The sequence below is a fragment of the Lepeophtheirus salmonis genome, chromosome 5 (genome assembly GCF_016086655.4).
Source record: "Lepeophtheirus salmonis chromosome 5, UVic_Lsal_1.4, whole genome shotgun sequence".
NCBI classification, from domain to species: domain Eukaryota; kingdom Metazoa; phylum Arthropoda; class Copepoda; order Siphonostomatoida; family Caligidae; genus Lepeophtheirus; species Lepeophtheirus salmonis.
Window position 1 is genome coordinate 21,666,874 of NC_052135.2, and position 25,635 is coordinate 21,692,508.

General features: G+C 28.9%; 1 protein-coding gene across 1 annotated transcript in view; it reads left to right on the plus strand.

Annotated features, from left to right (window-relative positions):
• Positions 1-17,254, plus strand: part of LOC121118415 (pikachurin) — a 92,407-nt gene extending 75,153 nt beyond the window's left edge. The window contains exons 8-13 of the mRNA XM_040712999.2: positions 11,826-12,049; positions 12,119-12,371; positions 12,437-12,732; positions 13,434-13,673; positions 13,732-13,835; positions 14,218-17,254. Coding sequence (XP_040568933.1) covers positions 11,826-12,049; positions 12,119-12,371; positions 12,437-12,732; positions 13,434-13,673; positions 13,732-13,835; positions 14,218-14,387 — 1,287 coding nt within the window. The 3' untranslated portion in view covers positions 14,388-17,254. The remainder of the gene's footprint in view (positions 1-11,825; positions 12,050-12,118; positions 12,372-12,436; positions 12,733-13,433; positions 13,674-13,731; positions 13,836-14,217) is intronic.
• Positions 17,255-25,635: the final 8,381 nt, after the last annotated feature.

A 25,635-nucleotide genomic window follows, 5' to 3' on the forward strand; every position in this document is an offset into this window, starting at 1 on the left:
CCTCCTCATCAAAGGCCTTAATCACGTCGTAAACTGTTGATTTCGGATATTTGAAGAAGGAAATTATCTCCTGTGCAGAGTGTCCCACGCGGCGAGCTTCGATGATGGAAATTCTTCTGACTATTTCCATGGGGGATCGACGAGTTACTCAAAAACCTGTCATTAAATTCGACAGCTAACACATTTAGCTTGACACAGGTATGTAGCTTGGTAGGAATGTTCACTCTCAAGCTTGATATACCCGAATCCTTCCCAAAGTCACTTATTTAATCTTCTAATGAGATTGAGTCGGAAGAATTAGAAATGGAGATTAAATGAGCAACAAATAATGTCAAATCTTCCCATTTAGGGGAACTCTTATTTGAACCACTATGATACTACTATTTTCCTCCCTTTGGTCACATCGGAACCAAGATACTTAGAGCAGAACTCACTGGGATATATCAATAAACACTATTAAGAATAACTCATTAATTTATAATGTCATTATTAACCTAAAGTGGGGATATTTGTGAGGGCACAAACGCGTGGACACACCCAAAAAAACGGGAACGTCTGGTTAACCTACTATGAAATACTTTTATCCAAAATAAATTGAAGAAACAATGGTATAGTTTTAAATTCTTAGCCCAACTTTTAACAAGCACATTATAAACCGAATCCAAGCTTGTTTAACACTCTAAGTTAATGTAAAAAACTTACAAAATTGGTTTAAGCATTGTTCATACCTTATGGAGGTGTCAAAAAAAGTAATATTATTACTCTTGATTCTAAGTCATAAGTAATATATCTAAATTACTTATCCACGATGTAATATGAAATAAGTAACTTATTACTCAATTAAGGTATATTACACAACACTGTTACCCATGCATAGTTATATATACATAGGAGGGTAATAACTAATAAGTAACATAGAACATATATCATAATATCCAAAGAGTAATAAAATTAATGACATTCCCTAATGGTATTTCTCTAATTTGTGTGTTTGTAATTATGAACCATTTAGTTATTGCAGTTATGGATATAAACATCTATAAAATTTTATTGTTTCTTAATAATATTATCTCAAAATTAGTTGTATTAAACGGATTTTCTATATATAGGAAGGTTAAAATCTTCCATGCTAATACTCACAATGAAAAGAAATCAAACATAAAGGAAAAAAATCCTTTAGGAAGGGCTTGCAAAGTTTCATCATCCCTATTTGTCCTTTGGATTTAGTTGTCAATGACTACAAATGGGGGGGGGGGAGGGTCAGTAAACATCCCTACAATCCCCATAGTTGTGAAATTGCTTGGTCTCAAATATGGTGAAGAGAAAAAGAAATTGTTAAAAAATTTTACTTGTCAAAATTATTAAATTTGAAATTTTTCTGACTAGTGTTGCCTCCCTTCAAAAAATATTGTATGTCAATTTGCTTAAAAAAGTATTTTTTCAAATGTGTCTTCTAAAAAATGATAAGTGCGAAATTCTAAATTAGTTTCCTTATAATAGTTTTTTTTCGAGCCAAATTTTGACTGTTTCGAAAAAAAATACTGTCAAATTTTTGGAAAAAGTTTTTTTCTAAATTTGACTGCTCTAACATAAGAAGTTATTTGACAATTTTGTCATTGGTCACTTTTTTTAATGTTTCCTTAATTGGTCCGATAGAGTTACACAGATTAAGTATAAGTAAATATTATAGTATTACAATTACTCAATCTCACCTAGGAATCTTATTTGAAGTCCATATAAATAATTTATAGTTCCTTCCTTAGGAACTACCGGAGCGCGAACCTATGCGTATTGAGTTTAATGTTTTTATTTGTCAAATTTGGCATGCATTAAAAAACATTATGTCAAAAGCCTCGATAGAAAATCCTATTTACAGTCCCACCCAAAATTAAATGAACTGGTCAGTTTTTGCTTTTAATAGAATTAAGTGATAACAAGTTTATCCTGATTAAATTTTTTGAAACTTAAATTAATACAGAATAAGAACAAGAAAATTGATTCTTCTGGCAAATGGGAAAATGCAAGTTGTTGGTAAGGAAAAGTCTTATCATTTTCAGGCTTTTTCTTCTGTGCCACAGTCTCCTCTTCTTTTTTCTGTTTTGTGCAAAACTTGTTTTCTACCCTTTGTACTCAACATCTGAAATGAATTGATGTCGAATGACAAAGGGATTCAACTGATTCCCCAATTATGGAAGTGTGCATAAGGACATTCATTGTTTCAGCTTGGTGACTTTTGCAATATACTTTTCCAAACGTTTTATAGAGGACAATCCTGTCTCATATATATATATTTGTAAGAAGTATGGTCTTAAATATTTGAGATACTTTTTATGTATTAGCAACCAGAAAAAGGTTTTAACTATTTTCCAAAACTACTATAATAATTATTCTTTAATTCTTGAGAAGATAATCGTATTAGTTAGTGAGTTATAAGTAGTGATGAGAATAGAAGCAGGTATTTTTCCTGGAATTAGAATCGGCATCGGGAAAATAATGTTTAATTTGCGATTCCAATTTTTATTTATTACTGGTATTTCACTATTTATTACTTTTTTAAGTTATGAATAAAAAGCCCCCCAAATAAAAATAAAATAAATAAAAACTAAGGAATTTTTCCTCTTCACTAGAATAGTTTCTTTGAATAAGTATGTATTTTTTAAATTTTTCCAAAAAATTTAATATTGAATTTTTTTTTAAAGAACGGCTTTGTTGTAATTAGCTGTGGGGTTTGAAAATAATTGAAATATCAAATGGTATATTTGAAAAATTTAAATTTTGGCTATTTTTTTCTAAATAATTCCCAATAATCATGCACCCTAAAATGTATTTGAAAAAAATAATTTGATTTAAAATATTGGAAATCTATATAAACTAAAAAATAAACAAAATTCATTAAAATCGAAAGTGTGTTTAAAATATTAAAAACTTGTCTTCCTTATTTTTACAAGAAATCGGTAGTATATTTTTTTAAATCAATGTTATAAGTGCAAGTCTTTGTGGTCTTGAAGTATAATTGAAGATGCGCAGTAATTCTTGCATATATCCTTGCTAGATACGGAGTGGGGATTTGGTTTTAATGTCTTCCTGATTTCTGCTAATCTAATAAAACATCATTAGATTTTGGAAGTTAATTTTCCATTTCCTTATTTAAAATAAGAGCAGGTCATATTATTTTTACAGGTAAATAATTTATTCAATAAAATTTATCGGATATAATTTTAATTAAATAAAAAGTGTAAAATTTTAGTAACCTGAGAGAAAAAATACATTTCTCCAGGACGTGGGGTTAATTATTTTGTGGCCCTGTTGAAAGTATATTTTATTTTTGATTTTCTTTTCTTCTAACTCATTTTCTGCCAATTGTATCTATAACAAAGTTTTAAGCTATACATAAGCCAAATATTTTGATATTGATGTTATATTGGTCTATATCAAACTAAAAATAAATTGCGCAAAATTCATTAATTGTCGAAAGTGTGTTCAGAGTATAAAACTTGTCTTCCTTATTAGGAACTAGTAAAATATCAAACTCAGTTTACTTTTGAAGATGCAACTTATACTGAGAACGCATTTCCGACATTTTAGATTTTTGGAAGAAAATGAAATATTTACTATTTCTAAAATATCTGGAATATTCTTTATTAAACAGTTGTACTTCAATATTAAATTTCAACTTTTTGTATTCATTGTTGATTTTCCTAAGATATGATTTAGTTAATTAAATATTGATTCATAAATTGAATTACAATCCTTGGAATTATAAAAAATACAGATGATGATTTCCTGGTCAATCGATGAATGCGATCGTTGATAGTATCGACATTTGCGTTCCCTTCAACAAACTACAGTATACCAGCTATACACGGTGCAACGAATAGATTTTAAAATAATATATTTTTTTAAATAATACAGTAAATAAATGTTTTGGGATTTTCTCCTGTTCTTGATTTTTGTTCAAATTCGATTTTATGTTTACAGGCCACCTGGTATATTTTTTTAATTATAAAAAATGCAAACCTGTTTTCCAATAGAAAGGGCAGGACTGGGTTATATATATAAGTAAAATTTAACTTTAATTAAGTGTAATTATTATTTTTTTTTTTTTAATGAAATGGGGAAACATAAATTATTGAATAGTACAGACGCGGATATCCAGGACAAGGAAAATATGGTTTATCAACTACAGCGAAACATTTATTTAAATAAAATCAAAAAATACATCACTTGGCAAAAATAGAATATATGTGTCCCGTATGAAATTGACTTTTCCTTAAAATTGATTGCAGACTACATTTGTTTTCTTTGAAGAATTATCGTCAGCTTCTATCAACGAATTATTATAATTAACCCTTTGGGTTTTTGCAAATGACAATTAAAACTTAGCTAAAATGACTTAATAGGAGTTAATTATTTCTCGAGCGCCTTCTACCTTTTCTTCAGTTCATAATATGTGCAAACAAACACGCAAGGCTTGTTTGATCAGTCAGAATTATTGGAGAAAACAATGATTGAGTAAATATTATAATTACATTATGCTCTAAATATGTATGTAGTTGTTTTATAGGGATATACACCCATAAGCAAAAGGAAATATAATCGAGTTTCCTCTCATATGTAAGCTGTTCTAAATTACAAACACTCACACATTATTACCTTTCCAAAAAAAGGACAAAACTTTAATCTTTAAAGTAATGCATCCATCATTATTCCTGAGGGAATAATATTTGGTATATAAATATTATAAATACAAATATCAATAGAGTTGCCATAATATGTATGAAGTTGCTGTATTTCATTTTGTAATGGATTATATATTTATATTTCATAATACTTTTGAAATATAGAGGTATCGAGAATGGTTTGTCATTTTATTGGTAACAAACCTTTTCTTTAATGGCGTATTTACTGCAACTCTACTACACATGTAGGAAGAGTGGAGGTAAGCTATAAAGTGTAAACCAAGTAGCAAAACGGAGATCACGTGATGAATATTTGTACACTTTTTTTAATCTGCTAGCCACGGTGTTACCTCACTAACACAAATATATAAAGTACATTTTGTTGTTATCTGTGACTGTGTCTGGTTCTATTCTCATAATCAACAGTCTGAAAGTTAATAGGTGGAATTATAATTAGTTCCTTTTAGGTTTTAAAAAAATTTCAACAATAAATTAATAACAATTGTATAGTAAGAAAGAATTCACTAACTACCAATTGATTTTAGGCCTTTTTCGCGTTTCTCTTCGAAAAAAAGGTTGTTTTGTACAATAAAGTAAACGACGTGTTGAATATTATCTTACAAGTAGACAAGGGGATTTTGAAAAAAAAAAAACTATGTATAGCAATTAGAAAAGGATACACATTTTGTTGTGCTTTTTTTATTTTTTGTTCATTATTTGATAGATCATCGTTGTATTAACATCTCCCTCAGAAAGAAGAATTATCACCTAACTTTGGTGTAAATTATTTTAAAAATGAATGATAAAATAAATATATACATGGGTATTTAAAAATTATAATATTTTCCATGTACTAATGCCATTTTAAAAGTAGAAAGTTTTCCTCTTTTTAGCAGTTTTTTGTTTTCTCCGCCAAAATCACGCAATATGCAGTTGATATAAAGAAGGAATTTGTATTCAGTAATACTATAAGTCCCGCTTCTACTTACGCTTCCTAGTAATCCCATCCCTACACATATATAATCTTTAACAACGCAACATCCATGAATTCACCTTTTAATCAAATTAACAAGGTAAATTCTGCAAAGGGAAGAAAAAGTTGCGTACAACATTAGGGAAAATGGAATCATAAAAACTGACGTTTTAGGTGGGGTAAAAGATTTCACAACGACCATATATCTCATCAATCTAAAAGGTGCGTTTTTTCACTTTGTTTTAAAGCTTTAGCGGTAGGGGTTTTTGATATTGCAAACTCAACACATAATATTACATTATGTGTACCAAATGTGGAGGACGGGGAAAAAAAAAGGTCAAAAACTTGTTTACATACTTTTTACATGGCACATAAATCAAAATTTCAACCTATAAAACACATTTAAGGAATGTGCCTGTTACTTTGAGATTTATACATATATATGTATATATATTTTTTCTTTTTTTTTGGCTATGTGAAAATTTTACTACCCAGAAGATGTTATTTTTTATGATACTGTACTTTACTTTTCCTCGTGACTTATACAATTTTTTCTTCCTTTTGTAGAATTAACCTTGTTATTTTATTTAAAAGTCAAATAGATTCTGGGGTATAAAATGTGTCTTGTTTCAAGGAGTGAACATTTTGAAGACACAAAAATTACTAATTGTGTGTTATATTAAACTTTTATTGTACAATTGTCCTGGGATTAGAACTAATGTAAAATTACTAAGCAGGGTTTTTTAATACTTTATTTGTATTCGTAATTTAAAAAGGATGATGATACAAAAAATATTTTCATATTTAAATAAACAACACAATAAATTTTTTTATATACCATACAAGCAAAAATAAATAAACATTTTAAATGTATGCATATATGTACAGAAAAACAACCATTGATATACCAAATAATTATATATATATATTTATAGGGTGGGCCATTAATTGTGGAACATTGTCAATTTCGTTAAGAAAAGGAATCATTAGCAAAAATGTTTGTTGCGACAGAACGTTTATTGGATATAATATTATAATATTATTAATGGGAAAATATTCATTTTTTATTCAAAAACTGCTCGCTTTGCCACGATGCAAGCCTCCTCTTGATCCCAAAAGACCTTACAAGATTTATCAATCTAGTACTCCTTCATCATGCCCCATTTATTCTCAACCGATCTATTGAGGCTTTAAATATTGCAGTGTTGGTTCTATTAAGCTTTTTTTTTTGGTTTAATTGCATCTGGAAGTAATATTATTAGAGATAGCTTAGGTTTAGGAGATGAGCATTGACACATTTCCTTCTTCCAAACTTTATGCTGATGTACACCACAGCCGAAGTGGTTGCTTCATATTCAGCTCCTTTATTTTAATTTGTGGATTTTGAAATATCTTAGACATGAAAAAGCCAACAAGGCCCTTGGATCAAACAGTTTGGGGGTTTCCTTGGCATTGGCTTACCTTCACGATGTCAAACTTATGATATGTGGGTCTAAACATCGTAAGCATTTTCGGTATGTAAATGAAAAACTCGAAAATGAACATGGTAATTTGAAAAATGATTGAGAGGAGATCAGTTAAGCTCTCATAAGCATTCATTAATTTAGCTGTGGGCAGATATAATATGAGGGAAATAAACACAAGCTCTTCTCTATATCAAGTAAGGACACAGACCAGAATTACTCTGTTTTCAATTCTCCATTCTACTCTGAGTCCAAGAGTGACTTACACCTACAATTCCCCAACAAATCCTCACATCCTCACTTTCCACACCATTATTCATAAGTACTTTTTACTTAAGATAAATTCCGTCAACACAAAAGCAATTAATGCAAATTAAATTGGTATTCTTCGACAAATTTTAGTTTAGATCTATGAACAAATTATTCTTATTAATCTTTTGGGTGTGTCAAAAATTGCACTTAATGTAGCCAAAATTGATCGTTACAATAAAAGAATGAAAAATTGATATAAAGTCCATATAGGGGCCAATATAAGTCGCTTAAGTCAAATAAATGCTTTGAATAATAGCTTAAATTCTGAAATATTTTAATTCATTCCACAAATTTTACTACAGAGCCTGTAGCTGACTCAAATATGTCTATGAAATATTAATCTGTATCTATATATAAAGAAAATAAAAAAATTACAATTTTCTCCTTTTCTTGATTTGTGTTCAAGATTGTTTTTATGTTGTCGCACTACAAATATTCAACCACAAATTGTGAACTGGTTATACAGATTAAACTTTGAATAATTAAATCCCTCGAGTTCACTTATGTATATGTATATTTACAGAATTCTCAACATATGGCTTATTCATACTTTTTTTTCTTTGTGTTTAAATGAGGGATTGCTATGGTTTTTATACTCATTCATCATGACACCGAGCTATATGACAGCTGAATAAAGTTTTTCTCTCCCTCCCTCTTTTCCATTTTTTGTTCTTATTAAATAGAACAGTTTCCTTTCTAAAAAGAGAAAAGCAACAAGATTTTTAGTTAATGAGATATTTAAATTATGAAAGTCTTTTCTAAAGAAAAATGTTGATTTTTTTAGTGATTAAAATAAGTTTTTCAAGGTTCTTTGAGGTAATGAATAAAATTATTGAGACACAATTTTTTGTGGTATATGGTGCCTGTCAACACACAAGAAAGATAGTATAGCCTTTCTTAAAATTCAGTTTGTATACATTGATCCCACTCCTTGCATACGATTCCCCATTTCTATGAATAAATTATTCTTATTAATCCTTATGAGACGCTCCATATTGCACTTAGAGAGCATTCACAAGCCATGTGGCAACATAAAGAAAGAGAGTAAGACCTGGCACCACGTCTATCCTCATTGGGAAGGGGAATCAACTAAAAATCACGTAGAATTAAACAATATACCAAAATGATATAAATGACGTCATAAAAAACAATTTGAAAAATAGATAAAGGATCGACTTTTTCAAAAGAAGTTAAGTTTAGAAAATATAAAGAAATAATGGTTTTGTATAAAAAAGTTCAGCTTAAAAATTAAACAAAAGAATAATAATACGTAGGTTTTTTATTTGGGGGGTAAAACTATGTGAAAAAAGAACAACGTGGATATTCCCCCCCCCCCTTCGATTATATGATTAGAAATTCATAGAAGTTCTATTAGAAAGACCATATCAGCGCAAAATTTAGTCTTATAAATCAAATGAAGATTATGGTTTTTATTCCTGGTTATCTCAACTCATCCAAGAAATTTAAAAAGTTGTAAAGCCTATAATGAACTGAAATATGTCTATGAAATCCTGGGATTAGGAATAAAGGGTGTGACTTTATTATGCTTATCACATTTTAATCAGTTATTACGGCTAAATGCGCGGACAATGTGAATTTTTATTAGGTGATCCCCAGTTGACTTATATAAAGGGCTCTCTTATCAATTTTGGCGTCATTTGAAATCAAGATGTCGAAGCAAGAGGTTAAACAAAGCAAGATTATCCATTTGTTAAACGCAGAAATTTCAACAGGGAAAATTTACCGAATAGGTGTCGCCAATAAGACTCTTACAGAAGTGATTACAGGAAGGGGGTAAGAAAGCATAATCGAAATAACCCCTATCCTCCCCTGATCTAAATCCCTTGGATTTTTATTTTTGACGTGAAATCAAGAGGAGGCTTCCCGTAATCATACAAATATTAATTACCTCAAGACTGATATCTCGAAAAATTGGCTAAAATCACCCCAGATCAAATTTTTAGAGCAAGTCGAAGCTTCTTGCCCCGTCTCAAAAAATATGTCATTGAAAAATGTGTATATTTAATTTTTAATTAATTATCCATCATTTATAGTTAAAAGATCCAATATCTCTATTAAGGGAGCTCATTTATCAAAGACAAAGCTCCGTAATATTGGATTGCTCTCTTGGGAGCATTATGTTTCCATGTTGACTAAATTCATTGTAGCAACTTTAACATTTCAACCTAAGAGAGTGATACTTAAGATTGTAAATCCTAAGCATTATTTAATTTGTAAAAAAAAAAAACACTGTAAATATTAATGAAATACTTATTGCTATGGGCAAATGTGAATACTTTTATACAATAATCCTATCTATTTTGAAAATTATAACTTATCAGCATGCAAGGAATAATATTGTTTCTAGTGATCTCTGTCAGTAGATATGTTTACATTTATAGCTCCTCAACACCACCTAATACTTCATCAGCACACACACGCGTCGTTACACTTTATAGTTTGATTTTCTCTCCTCAAGAATGAAATAATAATGATAGCGGCTTTATAAACTTTAAAAAATACACTTTAGTTTGACAATAACAAAAAAACTCGCCCCAAAAATGTTTATAATTTACATCCCTAGATATACTCGTATGTAAATAAAATAAAGTGGGTCGAAAATCAGAATTTGAAAATCAATAAATTTGTAATTCTATAAAAGACTATTTCGTTCCAAATTTCAGGACAATTGAACTTATTTTGGAGATGATTCAATTCAGTTGAAAGTTTGTTTATACCTGTTTTGTAGATTTTTAAATTTTTTTTTTCATTACTACATATTATGTTCAGAAATTTGATTCCTGGAGGAACTTGGCTGGTATTTTTAAATTATTGTAATCAAATGGATCAAGTTTTGTTCCTATTGAACAAAAAAATATAGTTGGTTCCAAAAATCAAAATTTATATTTTCTATAGAAAATTTAACGATAAAGTAATTACGTGTGAGTGTTCTCATCAAAAACGAGCAATAAGACTCATGATTTATGGAGGAGTTATCTTCTATATCAATGAAGCAAATTTACATTATTAAAGAAAAGTTAGTTTGTTCATGGATGCCTAATAATTCGAGGCATTGTCTGATACTAGTAATATACATAATATATATGTTATATAGATACTTAATGAAATGAGTTGATTAGTATTTTATTTTCAATTCCCAAAACACCATAATTTGCACACAAGAGACTTAAATATTCGAAAATATGTATCCCAATTTTTATTTATAGATAATAGTGGCTTACATACTAATACCCTGTATTGGATGCAGATTATGATTTTTATCAACATAATATATCGTTGTCAACAAATAGAGACAGTCTTTATGACAACGAATTTTGGGTGATATTACTTTTTTTTAAGTAATAAGTTACTTATTATATATTACTCCGTGGAAAAGTAAATTATTACTTTTTAATTTGAACAAAGAGTAACACTATTACTTTTCTTTCGATATCTATTTAAGAGATGAACACTGTAGAATCAATTTGACGTGTTTCTTACATTGAATAATGATGAAGTGAATATTTGTAAATTAATGGACAATGCTACTCTTAAAAACTAATTTCTATTACAATTTTGGTATTCACATTTTTTTAAATCATTTGATTATATTGGATCCTGGATTCTCAGAATAAAACTTCAAAATATAGCTTCTTACACATGAAAAAATAGGTCAATATGAAGCCTACTTTGCATCATTAAATTGTCAGTCTTAACTTATTCTTTAATAAGATAGTTCAATTATGATTTTTTCTCTGGTTCATAGAGAGTTTAAAATTTAGTTTTTGAACAAATAATAAAATATAGCAGCAGACGCTTTAATTTTTTAACTTTATGCTTATTTTAGTTAAGAAAATATAAAAATAATTTCTGGAAATATATGTTATCCATGATACTTGTATACCTACGATCAGAGGCTTAGTTACTTTGATTGGATTAATACATTTCATTGATAAGTAATGACAGATTCAATGAAGTAATATAAAATAAGTGAGTTTACTCAATATTACTCAATTAAAAAGTCATTTTGTTATATTATTTCTTTAGCAAAGTAATCTTATTGCATGAATACCATATTACTAATTAAGCGTTTCTACACAATACAGATGTCTTTACCACACCAATAACAAATTTTTCGTATGTATGTTAGATGATGTAATCGTTCTTTCTAAACATAACAAAGGAAAGGCCATTTTTAATGTTTTATCATCTTATTTAATTATTTCTTATAATTTTGATAAATATCATTTTTTTTAAAGAGCTCTCCAAAATTTTTTGTTTAAATCTACATTTCAAAAAAATTTAAAACGTTTGTAACAAAAAGAAAATAAATTTAAACTTTGATAGAATATTTCATAAAATGGAAAAAAGTAATTAATTTCATTATTTTGTAATTAGGTTCCATCCTTCAATGGGACATCGTACCTTGTATATACGGGAATTGGAGACTCATCCCCCTTATGGACAGAGATTGAGCTTGTATTCCAATCCTCAGCTGAAGATGGTCTCATATTTTATAATGGTCAAAGAAACGATGGAACAGATGATTTCATAGCTATACTTCTGAGTCGAAACTATGTGGAATTCGCCTATGATCTAGGGGATGGAATCACTGTTGTTCGGTATTGCCTTAGAATAACTCTGATCGCGATGGAATACATTTCATTCTTTCTTTTCTATTTGTTTGATAGGTCCGCCTCCCCAATTTCTTTACACGTTTGGTATACGGTTGTCATTTCCAGAACAGGTCGACTAGCAGAGATGGAAGTGATTCGTGGAAAAAGAGAGGATCCACTTAAAATGCCTGTTTCAAGTCGAGTCTCTAATGGAGCCTTTTCTCAGCTCACTCTTGAGCAAAACCTTTACTTGGGAGGAGTTCCTACCTTCGACTTAGTCTCTGCATATCTTCCCATTCGAAGATCTTTTTTTGGGTGTATTCAAAAGGTATTCAATACATCTACTTTTTTAAGAGAACAAAATTAACAACTATTTCTTATCTCCTGAATTAGTTGACTATAAATGACGTTGAAATCAATCTTGTCAATTCTGCTATTTCTGGAGTTGATGTAGGCAGTTGTGATCATCCCTGTAATACACCCTCTTCATCTTCTTCTAACGAATTTCCACAACATCCATGTGGTGTGCATGGAAATTGTAAACCTGTTTTAGATGGATTTAAATGTGACTGTCCTCATGGACTTACAGGAAATTCATGTCAAAAGATTACAGGAGAGTCTAACAATCCTTTACCAAGGTTCAAAAGTAATAGTTTCCTGCATTTCAAAAATGAGGAAATTGCTAAAAAGTAAGAATATATTTGTAAGAGTATATCTGCTGTGTTCACATATTATAACCTGTGTGCAGATGAGTGTTCTTTGGAAAATTACCATCGATAAAAAATTCCCTATTGGAAAATTGCTATCTCTGGAATATTGCCAGAAAATAATTCAAAATTTTTAGTGATTCGTATACTGATCTTCCCATCTACAGAGGGTTCTGACAGATCTCTTAATAGCTTCCCCATGGGCAGAGGGGTGGCAATAATATAACCCTCCTAATTTTCCAAATTGCGTCCCAGACACACAAGATTTGTGTAGGATAATCCTAGGACCTCAAGCCACCTTTGCCATTTCAGAGAACCCCCATAGATCCTCCGATGCTCCTAGCCAACGAGTAGTGTAGCATAAACATGGGCTTGGCCCGGATTAAAACCATTACTCCCACTTTACGAACAATAAATTACTCCTCCCAATTTCTCAATAACTTTTTACAATGACAGCTTTGACATCTGTTATCTATATCCAACGGTTTTTCCAAAGATGGGGGAACAATCTAGGGATTCTAAGATAGGTCAGTCCCATTTGTAGATAGAACATATCAGTAGATAAATCACTACATATATAGTTCATTTTCTTGCAGGCAATGTTCTACTGATAACAGTTTTCTAATGATAATATTAATGCAGACAATCTTCCTAGAACCATCTTAACCATGTTTATTTTACAGTATAATGGGATACTTTAACATGGTCAATTTGCGAGTTAAAACAGAGTCCAAGAATGCATTAATTTTCTGGGCAGGAAATGGACGAAATTTTAAGAAAGGAATAGTGGGAGACTATATCGCCCTGGGGATTTACAACGGTAGACTTCAGCTCAAATATAATCTAGGTAGTGGCGAGGCTTCTATCACGTATAATTGGACAAGGATCAATGATGGGAAATGGCATCGTATTCGACTCACCAGGTGTGTATTAATAACGAATTAGACATAAAATTGGTGTAAATTCCAATAAATATTTCAGAAACGAGCTTACCGCATCTTTGCGAATGGACAATGGCCCTATATATACCACAATGTCTCCTGGGAAGTTAAAGCAATTAAATGCAAACGGAGAGGTTTATTTAGGTAATATTCTTTTTTATATCACAATCGTAGTAAGTCGAAGGGAAGAAGAGACAAGACGGTTAAATTTATAATTATCAAAAATTGACTTGGTATCTGGATTTTTTTAGAATGCATGGAAAATAAAAGTCTCACGTATTTCTACATAATCCCATCCCTAATGCAAATCAAAAGATGAACATAGCGCACTAGTGCAATTTTAAACCTACATGAATTCAATGTCAAACTGCCATCAAAAATAACTAATCGCCTACATATATTTATTTCCTTATGATGCAGGGTCATAGCTTTTTTCCCAAGTGATATGTTCGTCGCTTCTTCCCTAAGAGTATTTTTAAGTTTTTCTACATACATACCAACGAAAAAGTTTGTTTCTGTTTTATAGGCGGCGCAGAGTATATGAAGAGCCTACCCATCCAGCACTTCAGAGAAGGATTCACTGGCTGTATCGCAGAGCTATCTATAGGAAAAATCAGCTCAATAAATCTAATGCATGAAGCAGCTTCTGGTCGGAACATTGAGAATTGTGAGAATCCATTCCAAGAGCATCCTTAGGATGTAATGATGGATTCCCTTAGTTCTACACGGAAGATAAACTGCAGCAAATAGACATTCACGTTTTTATTTTATAAAATCCGTAATACCAACACAATACACGTATAGATAACTATAATTATGTATTTAATTGTAACTTAATACATAATTAAATACCAAACGATTTTCGCACTACATTGGGTTTCTGACGCCTCTTAAATTATACCCACGTTGGAAGTACTATGTACATACATTTTAAATGAACACTCATCGTGTCACTCAAAAATATTTATCACGCACTTGCACCATCACAAAACCTCCTTCGAGGAATATCGTACATCCATCGGATTTTTTTTTTTTTTTAATTTATATATTTATTTATCATTGGTATTATAACTAATATTATTATTTATGTCCTCATTGTATTCTAAATTGTGGATATATTGGGTCATTCCAAGAGAAATTTTCACGAAAAAACAGATTTGAATCAAATTTGATTTGCAGTATCATTGATAGTAGACCTTCTCAGAAAGGAAATATTGGATCCGTACCTCAATCAACTCTTAGTTCTGAGGTCTTCTAGATGAATAAATCATTATTTATTTGTGATATATAGTAAACCAATACAAAGATAGGGTAGTATTATACATCATTGAAAAGCTTTGTTAGCTTAAAAAACTTATGTAATAGATTTTTAAAAATTTCGAAATGAAAAAAAAAGTAAAACATGACCTCAAATTTTTTAAGGTTGGTACTTTTTCATTCTTTTTAAATTCCAAATATCCAAAAATAAAACAGGAATAAATCTTTGATTTATAAAAGTAATAACTTCATTTATATGGAACTTTCGGTACATTTATTCAATTTTACCATAATGGGGTATGATAAATGAAACCTTATTTTCTTTTTTTACTGTATAAATTATGTTAGGATTTTTATAAATGATACCATTACTCCTAATTCCATGACTTTACTACTCTACTCTTTTTTTGGAAAGATTTATTAGTGTTTTATCTTTGTATATTTAAAACTTCAAAAAAATAATAGAGTACCAACCTTGAAAAATGTTTAGTTATGGTTAATACTAATTTTTCATAAATTAAGATTAAAAAGTTATTACATAATTTTTTTAGCTACTTAATGTATCCTCAATCTAAAATTAATAAAACTGTGTATGTCTTCATCTTTAAGACCTTTACACTCTGAGTTGAATTTATTTATGGACCCAATATTTTATTATTGAGTCCGGCTACTATCAATGATGCTACTAATCAGATTTAAGGCAAATCCGTTTCCTCGAGGAATAACCCATATATTTATATCTGATGTTAATTTTCTTACAAACAAAAGTTGTTATAGCGTTTCAAGTTAAACATATGAGTATTAATATTATATTCTTTATTTGATGATAGATTCGGTCTCCTTTTTATTTCCATTCCTCCCAAACGTGTGTTTTGATGAATGATAAAGAATACCTTTTGATGGATCAAATATCTATGTTTACAATTGTAAGTGCCTTAGCTTTTTAGATTCTATGGCAAGAATTTGAGTATCTCTCTTTAAAAAAATTGAAGGACATTCAAAAGGTCATTTTTTATTCAAATCTCTTCTTGGAACCACACAGTAAAAAAAATTAATTTTGATAAATGAAGCAAATAAATTCATAAATATCATATTACCATTATTATATGTTAAATCATATCATTTTTTATATTTAAAAGAATATTATCATGTTTTAGGAGCACTTATATATTTGAGTCCCTTTAAATCTAATAATTTTATTATTATTACTACTATTAAAATACTTTTGTTTACATGTTGAATATATAAGAAACTACATTTATGTGTAATTGTTTAGTCTGTGTAATAATCTCTGTGACTTATATACTCGCAAACTTTGAAGGATAAAAAAGTATTCAAAACACATATCTACATACATAATAATTCAATTGATTTTGAATAACCTAAAAATCTTCTTTTTTTATAATTCATCAAATATCATTCACATATTATTTATATTGTAATAAACTAATTATATTTTGATATAAATACTTAATTATATAAATTATAAATTGCACAAGTCAACAAAATTTTAAATTTTTTTTCAACTTTATATTCAATTTTAGTATAACTCTTCTACGTGACCACGAATCTGTAATTAGGTTTTTCTTATAAAGTCTATTTTTCTAAATTTTTAAATTTAATTTAAAAAAACAAACATTTTCTTTATAAAGTTTGATTAACTTTTGAGTGGGGAAAAAAAATCAGAAATCCAGATAAAAATTATTTTATTCTTTGCAAAATGGTATACAAATTTTAAATGTAGAACTATATTTTATATGGAAATTTCTCAATCTTTATAAAATGGAATATAAAGGTTAAAGAATCTCCATATTTCTAGGTTTTTGTTTGAAAATTAATAACGTCTCAAAACGATCAATTGTGGCGCCGTCTTGCGTCAAAAATATAGTTTTTATTTAATATATCTATTATTTGTAAATTCAAATTCAAAATTATATTTGTTGAGAGACATAAATTAAAATGGAATACCCTTTTTATTGATATGTATTTATGTTGGACCGCCAAGCAACATACCGTGGCACCACCTCGTGGAAGACTTTTTTTTAAAGGTTGCCCATGATCCATTGATTTTACACTAAAGGAGTTTATTTGAAATAGAAAAAGTACTATTAAAATTGAATATTGAATTTAAAAGTTGTTTTTTTTGTTGACTTGGGGTGTTATACAAATCTCTAAAGAAGTTACATCTTTTCGAGAAAAATAATAAATACTTAGATACACATATAATAATTCACAATTTATGTATTTATTTTTAAAAACCATGTTGTTTGATTGAATAATAAAAAAAGACACAAAATAGAAAAAAATGTATCTGATCATGATTGAATGTTTTACTTTAAGGAACGGTGTTATACTACTATCATACTAATAAAGGTATGTACATTTTTCTGTCTGCTGTCAATTTTACTACAACTTCTGCACTTTCTTTGTGTTCTGAATATGGATTGGTTGAACTAAAACTATCCGTAGTGAAACATTCTTTAATGTTAAATAAATGAATAATAGTTAGAGTTGATAAAAAATAGCAACCAAAAATGGACATAGTAGTCCTTACAATATGAAGAATGATGTTTTGAAGGAGAACAGCTTAGCTGTCATGTCGTTTTATTATATTTGCTACTAGCAACCATGAGTAGAAGGAAATAACGTAAATCCCACGATGGAGCTATGTAGCTCAGGAAACAATGTGCTTAGGATAAATTATTCTATAGAACGCAATGTGTGTAGGTTTGATACTGGATCGCTCATAGAAAAGGAAATATAAATATGTATAAGGACTTCTATGACAATTTCTAGGCCAGATTGAGTCACTGTAGTACTATAATATTTACTTATACTTAATCTGGGCAACTCCATCTGACCATTTAAGAAACAAACAAAAAATTTGAAATTTAAAAAATACCAAAACGTATAAAGAAGAAGGATAACAGCGGGGGGGGGGGATATAGCCACCCCCTTTTTGCGAATTTACATGTATCAAATGCCTAGGGTGACCATTTTTTAATTTCCAAAAAAGAGAACATATGGCTCAATTAGTGTCAGTTTTCAGAGGGAAGTGGTAAATATTTTGAAGTTAGTAAAATTTAGATTATATTAAATTAGGGAGACCATCCGTAAACTTTTGCGCTAACATGTTCTTCTTTTGTATCGTGAAAAACAACTTAACCCATAAAAACCCTGCCAATTTATTAATTGATAAAATGGTCTCATTGACGCTCTAGACAAGATATAAAAAGAAGAAATTTAATATTTTCCTTATCAAGTAGAAGTCTCCTTTTTTACTCTCCATCATTCGTGAGCACACATACTCCTGGCTATATATATACTTATGTAGATCTTCTCATCTCAAGAATTAAAAAAATAGCTGCTTTCAAAAATAAAAACAATATTCAGATTGCCAAATATAATATTTTTTATAACTCAAAGAATTGAGGATATTTGCAAATTACCAACTGATTTTGTACCTTCTCCATTCTCTATTTCCCGAAGAAAGGTAAAATACAAGATAAAATACAAATAACGTATCTCAATTAATTTTTAGAGAAGTTACAATTTTTTTTTTAAATATTCCATATTTTTCTTCTTCCGCATAACCTACGAGTATGACTTATTTTAAAAAGGATATGTTTTGTAAAGATTTAAAGAAAACTATTAATGTAATCGTTGGCTTAAAGGTCTACCCACGGATTAATTCAATTATGGATATTATAAAAACAATAATTTCTCTTTTTAGGGACTTTTCAATTATAAAGACTCCTTTATTTACTGAATCAAATGCACTATTTCCTTTTATATATATATAAAAGAATTTGGATGTTCCTAGAAACAAAGGTTTTGTTAATAATTAATTCCAAATACTTGTTATTAGGAGTAAAAATACCATGATAACTTTGATGCCTGAAAATTAATAACGTGGTAGTTTCACCTCCCCCCAAACAAGAAACATTTTTAATCACAAGGCTTCCTTGGAATGGAAAGTATAAATGATGTGTAACCAAGAGTGTCTGTGCTCATAAATGATGGACAGTAACTGTCAGGATTTGATGGAGAGTTATAAATGTCCCTAATGGACTGGGAGCAGAATTAAGGATCGACATGGTACGTGGTTATTCCAGCATATATCCTTACTAGTTACGGAATGGGATTTAAGTATGTGTCTTTAATGATGTAATGCCAGCTAAGATGCTTTTCTCAAAAACATTATTTAAATTGTACAGATTACCATATTAATATTCAGTTTTTATTTACATGCTTAGGATTTACATCCCTATTTATAAGTACACCAAGATATTTAGCACCATACATCATATTCCCCAATGAAAATTAAAATGAGGAGATGAGGGGAAAAGAAAGTTTTCAAGGGAATTAATATTAATGAATTAATTAAAAATTGATTAATGGAATTTAGGAAAGTTGGGAAGAAATTGAGGTATCCTCATAAAAAAACTAAAATTAAAGTGGAAAAAACTTCATTTTGATTACATACCTTTAAAAATTAGTACATCCTACATAAATATTCTATTTAGCTAACTTTGTATAATCATATATATTTTATAATATTCTTACGGATATGCAAATTAGGTAAATATTTGAGAAAAAAAAGAATGGATACATAAGAATTATAATATAGATATCTACTATCTCGCCCACGGGTTATTAGAGCTTATGTTGGGTCGAGCAGCGTATTTTTAAACTGCAGTTATCACACAAATAAGATAGTTCATAACTTAGCAGTTTAGATATTTTAATCCTTAAACTTTCATATTTATTACAAAACAAATGCCCTCATTCCATGATTCTCATCTCTCAAAGTATATGCTAAAAAATTAAGGTAATCCAGCCTAACTCAGACTTCTATACTACACATTGAATTTTGTGGACATTTTTTCAAACATAGAAAAGTTACCATGATTGGTAACTGATGATAGGAGAATCTTTTTTTGGAAACAAATATTAGACGTAAGGAGACATTCACAAACCACGTGATTGTAGAGAGTAAGACCTAAAATTACGTCTATCCTCGTTGGCGAGGGTCAATTTAAAACCACGTATACTGTAAAACTGTGTCAAGATGACATGCGTGATATCATATGGGACAAAAATTTGAAAGAAAAAAAAGGAAACATGACCAATCTTTTTCTTTTTTGAAAAATACATAGCGTTTTAAAAAATAAAAAAAAAGAATGAAAAGGGCCTTTCATTTTTTTGGAAGGGGAGGCCCAAAGAAAAGAACCGTGTAAGTCCACATATAGGTATGAGGTTAAAAATTATATGAATACAAAAACACATGGCTTATAAAAAATTTTAAGGTGGCGGCGGGTTCTGCTCAATCTGTGACAAGTTATTTCATAAATGTTGGGGAAAGGTAAAATATTCTACTTAAAAACAATAAAAAATAATTTAGAAGGTAATTTAATTGGGAGTTAAAATGCTAATGGAGAATTTGGTTGGTACAATTCTAAATTTTAATTGAATGCATTGAATTAATATTAGTGATGGGAAAATCTACTCCTTTTACTTTCATTCACAAAAATTTACGACTCTTCATATAAAGTTCAATCTGTTTTCTTTTTTTTTAATCAGAAAACTCATTTATGTATTAACACTATTTTACGATTTATATAACTCAAGAAAATCAGGATATAACACTTTTTGTTGAATAATTCAAAATTAAAATTTGTAAAGTGATAGTAATTTTTATTTTACTATTTACAGGTATTGGGTATTACAGGTATTTACATATAATATGTATATTAGACATACAAACTTATAAACAAACTTAAGAAATTCATATAAAAGTTGTTTTTTAATAGTTTTTTGTAATTTTAAATTGATCTTAGATCAGTTTGACATTTGGAAATAGTATCTCACGGATGTTTACCGTTAGTCAATACCTTTTTGTACATTTTTAATTTAATTGAACGAATTGATCATTTTAAGGACACGTTTTCTAAACTAATTCTATTGGTCTCAATATGCAGACTGATTTTTTCCCCGTTCCAATCTATGGACCACCATTTTTTTTTTGCTCTATCCTGATTGATTACTTGTACAAATATAATGTATTTAACTTCATTTGACGTTATCGTTGGTTGATGTTCACCGTTTTGCAACTCACATGACATCATTAGTAAATTATCTATAGAATCGGTCTAATCTTAATTTCAAATAAGACCGATCCAGACCAATTTTTTAGTATGTCCGATTCAGACCAAAAGTTTTATTTGGACAAATGTAGACATAATTTGTTTTATACCGGTCAGTTTGAACTCTTTAAAGGACCAAAATAGTTCAGTCCACAAAAAATCTTACCAGGCTCAGATCGGTCAGATTTTCGGAAACCAAACACTAATATTTATAAAGTTATTCGTCGATGTAGAGATTTTTTATAATGTTGAATACTAATAATGTATGAACAAAGTAAATAATAACTATTCTTATATTACCATCATAGTTATATCAGATATACATAAAAATATAGTGTCAAACGATTAAAATGGTTTTTCTTTTATTAAAAAACTAAAATTGATCTGGAACATTTAGGTAGGAACACTACTTTTTAAACTGTAGTATCTCCAATCTTATTTTTCTACAGCACAAAAGAAAAGCTATAACAATTTTTAAGAAAATTGAGTTATGATTACATTTGTATTCTTATGCGAATTATTATCGCATATTTCCGTCTACAAATTATTTTTAATTACCTTTGGAGGAAATTTGAATTACAGTTAAAGTATTTAAAATTTATTGTTGTAATATAATAATTAAAAATTGATAGATTTTATATGAAAGGGCTATATCGGGCCAATAATAATATCCGAAATCATTGTCAGGTTCTAAACTACAGCTAAAATGCTTGAATTAAGTAACTCATCCTACAAATTTGAATACAAATTCTATAATAGAATCAAATATGTATGTGAAATATTTGACTGTATGTAAATATATTTATGAAGTAAAAAAATAAATTAGGGGTTTCTCCTTTTCTTGATTTCTGTTCTTGATTTCCTTAATGTTGACGCATCACATATCTACATTTTTGATTAGAATATGCTCTAATGATCTCAAATTTTTCATGCATAGTAAATAAGTATAAATTATTTAATTCCTGTCATAAAGATTGGTAATTCTGAGTTATATTGTGATGTTTTTGATCTTTTTTGACGTTAGTTTGTTGCTTAAAAATGTTCTCGTAAATTTTGTTTAATTAATCAATTAATTATATTTTTCAATGGAAAATTTTCAAGTTTATACTTTAACAATGTTTGAAATAGATAATTTCTTTTTTTCCATTCAGTTTTTCTGCCTCTAATTTAGTTCGGCATTGAATGAACAAGTATAATCGATCAGTTTTGAAATAAACAAAGATGCAAACAAAGATTTCCTTCCACCTATTTTCATTCATTTTCATGAGTTGACTCTTGTATGATTCAGACCAGCTGACTTGACGTATTATGAACGCAAAAAGTGTATTATAAAGATTTTGATTTTTATACTAATTGTATATCAATAAAAGATTTCAATTTACTACATTTAATATTAATAAATAATGAAATATTTCTTTCTCTATGATAATATCTAAATAATAAATATGCCAATATTTTTTACATTCTATATATATATATATACTTTGATACAACTATATCTCTACTTATTATCATATTGAACACTAATTTTAATTTTTGGGCATATTAAATACAATATTATTGTAAAATCTTTAAGCATCTGAGTTCTTGTGCTTCTAAATTAATAAATAGGAAATTGTACCTTTGCTGTAATATTTCATCCTGATTTGAGCCGGTGTAAAAATATGAAAAAAAAAATTAAGCCCAAGGCTCAATTTTAACTTTAAAAAATCAAAATTACTTGGTCCATTATACTAACTATATGAGTATATTTGAACAAAAAATGTTTGGATATCTCCAGTGATTTTATACAAAGAAACATGATCTCCTTTCCAATGTTATACAATAAAAACTGCATAAGGTTAACACTCTGTACTTCAACCAAAATTAGGAATGGTCTATCATCCTATTAAGCCCTTCGAGTTTATCCCCAACTAAGGCTTTAAAGCCAACATTATTTTTTTCTTCTTTATCTAATTTAAAAATTGATTTCTTTTTGATTTACTCACTAAAAATATTATCAACCTATAGTTTCCTATCATTTTCATATAATTAAAAAACTATCCCTGGGGCCAATTTATCTTCTTTTACAGACAACTTTCTTTAAAATTAATTATCTTTCCAACAATTTCATTTACTGTAAACTCATCATTTTTATTAAAAACTCTCTCAAGAATCATAATCCTTCTTTTTATTGAAGTATATGATATATATGCCAATCTGCCATATTGTAAGACTAGTTCCTGCCATTCAATTCTGTCTAAAAAAAAAAATAATAACTAATTCCCCATTAACTGCTTCATTTTTTTATCTTTAGTCATCTGTATAAGTATGAGTGGGCCGTTGCCTCTCTCCCCTCTATTCCAGTGCTCATTATTTCAAGGAACGTTGGTTCCAGGATTTTATTCCATGTAAAATTCTTATCAAAAAATTGTTGGAACTACGTAAAAAGGATCGGGTTTCAAAAACTTTTCAAGCTTAATAAATCAAATATCCCTAATTTCTTGTGGAATTTAATACGGGTCCAAGATATCCTACTGCTTCTTCCTTCCGTTGCTAAAAAATTATCACATATTTCCAATAATTGTTAATAATAATAAATATACGGCTAGCTTATATTTGTTCTTTTCAAATTTTTCCTTTCCCTTTTGTCTATCGAGGTTGCGTAGGGCTAAAAAAGCTTGACGTGAGAGTTCAATATTCTATATAATACAATCTGTCAAATAAAACTATAATTAACAATAAACAGAGGAGACATTGGCAGAGTCTAATAATTATTATAAAAGCTATAAATGGTAATTAAAAAATTATAAATAGGTTGCAAAATTATTAAAAGATGAGATGGTGTGATTTAGTAAAATCATGATGGTCGCAGATGGCATCACTATTTTGTTTATTTTTTGGTTTTTTTTTGAAATTTTCTTAACTATAAAATTGCATAAAGGATTAATAAATAGTAGATTAGTGAGTTGTTAAAAGAAGGACCTTAAACCCCAAAATTAACATAGTAATCCTCAATGATAATAATAATACAAGGTTATGCCATCATTAATCGGGCTTGACATAATTTTCCATTTGATCTACCGTACCGACTGTTTGGAAAGACAGACAAATTTGACCGTCATAGAGTATATCAGTGGTACTCTCACAGTACAGTAACAGTCAAAGAATGCTATATATAGCTCTTGGTAACAGTTATACTCTTTGACGTCACTATTAAAAAGTATGGTGGAATACAAATATCAGCCTGAAAAGCGTTATGATATAACCTTAGCTATCATGACGTTTTTATAATATTTACTCTAAGCACCTGTACCTAAAATGAAGGGAATAAAAACAAATCCCACTCATTATATATCATAAACATATCAATTCTACTCTAAATCCAACAATAGCTTACACTCCAGAGCAAATCCTCAGAGTTACTCTTCGTCTTTCACGCACTAATAAGTATTTTATACATAGATGTCATCACTTCAAGAATGATGATAATAGCTATGAAAAATTAATAAATACTGTTCAGGTTCCAACTAAAAAAGTATTGTGCTCGACTTAGGTCATATTTTCTACAACTGTAGGGATAAGCTCCCTCTACATTGTTAAAATATAAATTGTAACGTATTTTTTTAGTCTGATATTTCATCAATGTTTTCTTCAGACTAACAGGAAGAGGAGTTGATCCGAAGGCATAAAATATTATTTCTTAGAAGAGCAAGAACTTATCACAAAATTATTGGCGGATAGTTTTTATGTCTAATCCTTAATGAAAAAAATAGCTGTAATAAATGTATACAAATTATAAATGGAATTTACAAAATAATTTATTAACTTAAAAAAAATTAATACTTTTTTTTCTTCTTTTTAAATAATTTTTTATTAATTAAATCTTCCTCTTCTTTCTTTTCGGTTGAAAAACGGTATTTGGGAACAGTTTGTGTCCATTTTTACTTTTTATCATCTTTTTAAACCTTTATCGCAAAAAATTGTTATTATTACAACGTGCCTTCATTTGCAAAGAAATATTACATAATAAAGGTACATATATATATGGATGAACTGATGCATTTCCAAAAAAAAAAAAAAAAAATAGCGTTTTAGTAGATTATTTTTGTTGTAAATAGATCGAATTACTTATTGTCTAAGGAATATGAAATTAACTATTGGAGCTTATTGGAAAAACGTTTGCATATTTCAGCCTTTATTTTTTGTCAAAATGGGAACTTATATTACTCTACTTATTATCTACTTAATTCAAAGTTTTGTTGAATAGTTGTGTAGCGTTTACTCTCTCCATTGGTATTATATACCCCAAAAAAACAGCCCCAACATTCGGACAGTAACAAGGGTGTGGGAAGGGACCTTATTGGTAGTTTATATAGGAGTGGTGGTTGTATATTTCAGGTATAGGAAATGTTTGAATAGGATATATTGCAATACCATTTGAAGGAGCCCCTTATTTTATATTCTAATGTTGATGTTGTGTCGGTCGACGTTTTATTCACGCACCATATAAAATTGTTAGACAATTTTGAATTTAAATTTGAAAAAACGCGGTTTCCACA